Below are 6,460 nucleotides of genomic sequence, written 5' to 3'. Positions count from 1 at the left end.
GCTTTCAGCCATCGACCCAGCTAGCTCGCTGGTCACAAAGAACGGCCAGAATCTATATTTGTGCGCAAGAAATATACATTTTGACACAACCATGGCAAGACAGTTAATATACCGGCAGGCAAGGTCCTGGTAATTGATAGGCTGCTTCCTAGCTAGCAAGACATGCCTACGCGTGCTTGTGCAAGGAACGCCGGGTGAATGTGCTCAAGAGTCAAGCAAGACCATTTTCTAAGCAAAAAGGTAACGCAAGACTAGTTGATCTAGTCGTGGTCCGGTCGTGTATGTAGGAACACGCAAGACCGACTCGAGATGCATCACCAGAAGCAGCTCTGTCGTTATGACCAGGAAGCTGCAGCTGCCGCAACCAAGCTATTAGGTAGCGAAGACCTGCAGCCGGCCCCGCCTTGCAGTGACACGCACAAACGTACGTCTAATCGATGAACTCACGTAGTAGATCGAGCTGAAACCTTTTTGACAAACGTTGCACCACGTACGTACGTGTGGGCAGTGCATACTGTTGCATGCAAGCGCGCGAAGGTGCCCAAAAACCATGGATGCAGTGCCACGAACTTACGCACCGGGTGATGCGAGCTTCCGGCCGCCTTCCCGGAGCCTGCCACGAACGTTCTCCTGACCTGTCGCTGCGATTTCTTTTTATTGGCGGGAAAATTTACCAGTAATTCCCTCGCTAGCCACGCAGAACAAGCTAGCAAGGCCTCGAGAGATCGATCTCTCCATATATTGTCTCCGACATCGGTGCTTTCGAGCATACATGTCGCCGTAATTATTAGTGTCTTACTTAGTAAGCACCTGCAGTTGCAGGCCACTCTAGCCTCCAGGTACACTCTGTTTATTATTATTACTATTACCTCATTTAGTTTAATTTCCTCGATCTCTCCTCTAGCTTGTGTGAGATCATCAACCGCTGCGAGATAACTAGATCGAACCTTGCTCCTTTGATTCTTTGTAAACTCTTCTTCATATTCTTGAAGCAGCGAAAGATGGCGTGGCGAAGGCCACGGGACGAGGACGATGAGGAGGAGAGCGGAGCTGATGATCATCACCATCGCCATGGCCCCAGGCGGATCCGGCCGAAACTAGCTTTTAGCGCGTAAGTTTTTCAGTTCCATTGAATCAACTTCATGCTTTGGTTGACTTGTTTCTTGCAGCTATTTTTTGCTTTATTACCTTGTCTTAATGAGCGCATTTGCATATCATCGAGCCCTAGATACCTACCTGTTCTCTTTTTTATTTTCTTTCAAAATTCAACAATGACAAGAGCATCGTTGATATAGTTACGGCTGGGTCAAGATAGATCCTCAAATATTCATCGCAGTACTGTTTATAAATGTTTCATCTGTGTAGATGATAAAATATCATCTCTAACTAATTAATGGAAAACAATAAGTTTGAATTAACTGGAAACCCTAGTAAACTCATTCATGCTTTGTATTAACGTCAAGGAAATGTATGTTTTAGTTTTAGGCTACCTTTGGAACGCCGATGGGAGTAGAATTATTGTTTTTGTGAAATTATTGGGTGTCGTCCCAATCAAATATGGTCTTATATGCAGCATGCAAGCACGCAAAGAATACACATGATGCATTAACTCCAGTAAGGTTTGTGTTTCATTTACCAGCTGGTTAACTTCCCTCGTTTTGGGGTTTTGTACTCATGTTGCAGCATCGTAAAAAGAGCTGTGGCCCAAGAAACTACTCAGCAAATAGTGCACAATCTGGAACCACTTGTTCGCAGAGTGGTAAGATTATGGAACATACTATGTATTTTGGTCTCTATTGTTTCACTTTTGAAGTTTAGCATGAAATAATGGCATCAAATTAAAATTTTCAGACTTGTAGAGGAAATAAGTTTGAAAAAATAATGGTCGAATTAAGGATTGCCCTAAGAAAAAGAAAAGAGAAAATGGTCTGAGGATTGAAATGATCGTGTAATTGTTGAATGCCCTTTAGTTTCTCCCTCTACTGTAGCAACACTGCTACACATGTGTGTGAACACTTATTCTTATTTCTTTCATCACTACCACAAGTTTTGGAGTGCAACTTAGTTATAACTTCTATGTCATGTTATATTTAGGTGCGTGAGGAAATTCAAAACATCTTTTCTCAGCACGATTACATACCACTCAGGTATATGCAAATTTCTTTCCCTATTTCTATTATCTGAAAAAAAAAATTGCAAAGATTCGCAGGATGCATATGTCATTGAACAAGCACAAATCCAAATCAAAATTAATAAGATTAATTTAATAAAGCAAAAACACAATTCAAATATATATTTTCTGTAATTTAAAATTTGTCATCGTATCACAACTTCTGAGTAAATATTGGGCTGCTATTATGACAAAACCAACCATTCTTTGTCAGATCTCTTCCTTTACGCATCCAAGAGACGGAGGTCTCGCCTCCTCTGAAGCTAGTCTTTGTTAAGCGGCTCAAGCTACCAATCTTCACAAACAACAAGCTTGTTGATGTTACGAATAATGCAATTGAAATCCAGCTGAAGGACACAAGAACCAACTATCTGATCACACCACCAGATAGTCATCTAGGTTCTTCAGTAAGACTAGAAGTGCTAGTTCTGGATGGTGATTTCTGTTGCGAGGATGGAGACGGGTGGACCGCTGATCAGTTTAATGCAGCAATCGTGAAGGCAAGAGAAGGGAAGAGGCCTTTGCTTGTGGGGACGCTCAATGTGCTGATGAGCAATCAAGGTGTGGCTGTGATCGATGATGTGTTTTTCACTGACAACTCGAGCTGGATAAGGAGCCGGAAGTTTCGAATTGGTGTGCGTACCATGCCTGCGAGCTATTGTGGACCGAGGATCCAAGAGGCAGTGAGCGAGAGCTTCACAGTGAAAGACCATCGAGGCGAATGTAAGTTTCATGCAACCATAAATATATGAGCATTATTTAGTATACTTTTCGAGAATTAAAAGTACCGTTGGTATGTCATAATCTATTAGCAGCACATGTCGATGCATTTCCTCATATCTTGGTATTTTTATAGCATAGTACAACTTATGTAGTGTATATATAAACTTCAAGAGAAGATAAATATTATATAGAATCTTTGTATTTTCTGTACTAGTGTACAAGAAGCATTTTCCTCCATCACTCACTGACGACGTATGGAGGCTTAAGAACATTGGAAAAGATGGACCCATTGACAAGAGGTTGGAATCCGAGGGGATCAAGAACGTCCAGGACTTCTTGAAGCTTAACACCATAGATCCTGATAAGCTCAGAGCTGTAAGGTTTCACGCATAATATTCCAGTACATGTACAAAACTTAATTTTAAATCATAAGTTTTGCATGCATGTTACTGTTTTTGATTCGTCGAGCCTGTACCTCAGCTCGTCGTCATGTCAGATAACAAATGGAGGGCAACACTGAATCATGCAAAAATGTGTGACACGGGAGGGAAATGCTACGTTTTCAAGACTGCAGGGTGTGACATTACCTTTAACCCTATAGGAGAGGTCTTGGCAGCCAGAATTGGAGACCAGACATGCCCTTTGCACGAACTGCAACCCCAACAAATGGTAAAATGCATCACATTGGTCTATGGTTATATTGCAACTATTGAATTAAATTCATTTCTTATTATTTCCTTGTGTACATGTTGTTCAAAAATTGAGTTTCAAGTGAAGCAATTGGCCATCCAAGCATACCAGCAGTGGGATCAACTGGAGGAAATGGCTAATGAGATGCCACTTGCTGCAAATAAAAGCTTAATCCCAACAAGTAATTCAGATTGGGAGCCAAGTGAGAGCCAGGAGAGCATGATCAGCTCAGGGTCGCAGAACGCCAAGTATCTTGACTACACGGGAACCGCTACCTCCAGCGCAGCAGCAGCAATGGCGATCAACAACAGCAGTACCTCATATTCTACAGCAGCGGCTGTTCCAGCCAACGATGCTATGTTCTGGAGCCCAAGCAGCATGGCAGCTGATGATCACTTTGACTGGCAGAACTCGACGAATCTCAGTTGTTGGGATCAAGTAGATTAATCCTTTGGTCGCTGTTTAGACCCTGTTTGAAATAATGGAGGGTTTGATGCGTTGAAATTATTGTACTGTTTCATGCAAACTTATGCTTTCGAATATTTTCAATAAGACTAAGAATGCAGTGTACAGATTGAGCTATATACCTTTATAAAGTTATGTTGCCTCTTATATATGTATCTCCCTACTGTTTTTATGAATTAATAATAGTTTGATGTACTCATATAGATAGTGTTTCTTCTATTTTTGTGAGGAAAAAAATGGATATCCTCTGCTCCCTAGTGGCGTTTTGCACCTATATGAAACTGTAGAGTAACCTTTCCAGTCATGCAGTTTCATCTGGTCTTTCACCATGGAAAGATTAAACGTCGTTGCATATTACACTACTCCATGCAAACATAGTAAATAAATTGGTTGAATTTTGCAATAAATTCCATGAAAATTAAGTGCCGAAGTTTTTAAAAGTCTCTTTTGTGGTACGAAGTTTTCAGAAGTTCTCAAAACACTTCCAGATATAACAGTATTATATCACCCATTAAAAATATCTATAATATAATATCATAAATGATTCGAAATAAGACATTGTATGGGATAAGACATATAGTTAAAACATGATAAGACTTATCCGAGATGGCTCCAAGCACGAACCATTGTAACAGCCCAAATCCATCCCCCCTCTCTCTCGCTACGGAGCCGAGTCCACCTATCAGCGTCATCTCCCAACTCCCTTCTACTGCACCAGATCGAGACCAAAAATCCCGTTGCTCTCGTCACCAATTAAGGCATTTATTCGCCAATTGAAGCTTGGGTTAGTAACCGTAGGTCGCGCCGATTCAATTCACGAAGAAATGGGGATGGGAGACAAGGAAACCGACCACCCGCCATTAACACTAGCCGGCCAAACCAAATCCTCCCCTCTCGTCGATTTAAGCCACCCCACCCCTCGGCTGAGCGCCCCTTTGCCCCATCGCACCCAAACCTCAAATTCTCGTCGCGTTTATAACTATTTTACTACTAATATTTTCCTAATATTCCTTGTAACATTAATGTTGGTTTCATGTATGAGTAGAAAATGTTTAGTGGTGCTTACTCATGGGTAGTATAGGCTATAATAACATTGAGTAATGCTATATGAAACATGAGGTTAATTATTTGGTAAATTGCGTAGACACATGAAAAGTAGGGTCTAGGCAAGTGTTGGCATGTGGATGTGTTCCAGGCAATTATGGGCTTTGATGGATATCGATGATTACCCTGAGGTTTGGATAGCAGTGGTCTTGCCCAGACCATGATAAGGACCAGTTCATAGAGCGATCACCCATGAAAATAGTATAACCACAAGTCTAGTATGGGACGGGCTTAGCTGAGTAATTATCTATCCTCTCAGCATGGTGTAGATCATTTGGTGGTAAGAGAATGGAATGATGTACTTCCTGGGATCTGTAAGGCGCAAGAGGGGGCTTCTGAAGTGGAGGGTGTTATGTACTAACAACGGTGAAACCTCAGCAGTTTTTGGTTGGTTTTAGTGGATCATAGTAGTGTGAGCTGTGATTCAACTTTGGTTTGGTTAGAGGTGGATGGAATGTCGAATGTGGAACAAGGTGGTTGGAACCTCAGCTCGAGTCATAAAGATCTTTCACATAGTAAAAGTTCCTAGAGGGGGGTGAATAGGCTTTTCTGAAAATTAAAACTAAAACAGCGGATTAAATCTACCAGATACTCTAGTGAAGGTCGGATACTCCGGTCTGGTCCGAAGTATCCGGTCTAGTCCGAAGTCTCCAGTCTAGTCCGGAGTCTACAGGAAATCAAGAACAGCTACGAATTAAAGCGAGCAGCTAGAATCTAAGGTTGTAGCTAGGTCTACTAGTTATCACAGAGCTAAAATAACAATTAATACTAGTAAGATGATCACTAAGGCAATTTATATGAAAAATCACAAATTCACACGATTGAGTAAATTGCACAAATAAGAACGCGAGAGATTATCCGGAGTTCGGCCACCTCACAAAGAAGTGCATACGTCTCCGTTGAGGAGCTCACAAAGAGCCGGGTCTTTTCCAACCCTATCCTCTTCTAGCGACCACAAAGATCAAGCTAGAATTTTCTTACTCAATTTGAAGTTGATTACAAACTTCCCGTGGCACTCCACAAAGATTGGGTGCTCTACGGGTGACGTCTTGCCGTCTAGAAGCACAAAGCTTCAAGAGTAAAGATCACAGCGAATGCTCGAGGAAGAACTCAATGCTCGAGTGGTTTAAACTCTCTCCAAACCCAAACTCACTAAATTTTGCAAACTTTGCACTAGGGGTGGTTGGAGCGACTTTAAATGCTCTTAAAATGCTCAAGGAGTCTAGAGTTCACCAGCAACAGCAAGCCATTAATGCCATGGGGTGTGGGAGCATTTATAGTACTCTCTCAAAAACTAGCCGTTACTGT

At 41.8% G+C, this 6,460-nt stretch overlaps 1 protein-coding gene across 2 annotated transcripts; it reads left to right on the top strand.

The window, feature by feature from the left end:
• The first annotated feature begins 699 nt into the window (after positions 1–699).
• Positions 700–4,203, top strand: LOC133895897 (protein SAR DEFICIENT 1-like). Of its 2 annotated transcripts, none has more exons than XM_062336422.1 (8): positions 700–839; positions 996–1,111; positions 1,684–1,759; positions 2,095–2,147; positions 2,385–2,893; positions 3,108–3,268; positions 3,374–3,562; positions 3,659–4,203. In XM_062336422.1, exons 2-8 carry the CDS (start codon positions 1,002–1,004, stop codon positions 4,028–4,030), a joined length of 1,470 nt encoding a protein of 489 aa, XP_062192406.1. In that variant the 5' UTR covers positions 700–839; positions 996–1,001; the 3' UTR covers positions 4,031–4,203. The 2 variants fall into 2 exon arrangements, with proteins under 2 accessions (XP_062192406.1, XP_062192404.1); XM_062336420.1 differs by having other exon boundaries at positions 766–839; positions 993–1,111.
• Positions 4,204–6,460: the final 2,257 nt, after the last annotated feature.

Source organism: Phragmites australis, chromosome 16, assembly GCF_958298935.1.
Source record: "Phragmites australis chromosome 16, lpPhrAust1.1, whole genome shotgun sequence".
NCBI lineage: Eukaryota > Viridiplantae > Streptophyta > Magnoliopsida > Poales > Poaceae > Phragmites > Phragmites australis.
This window is presented reverse-complemented; position numbering and strand designations above follow the sequence as displayed.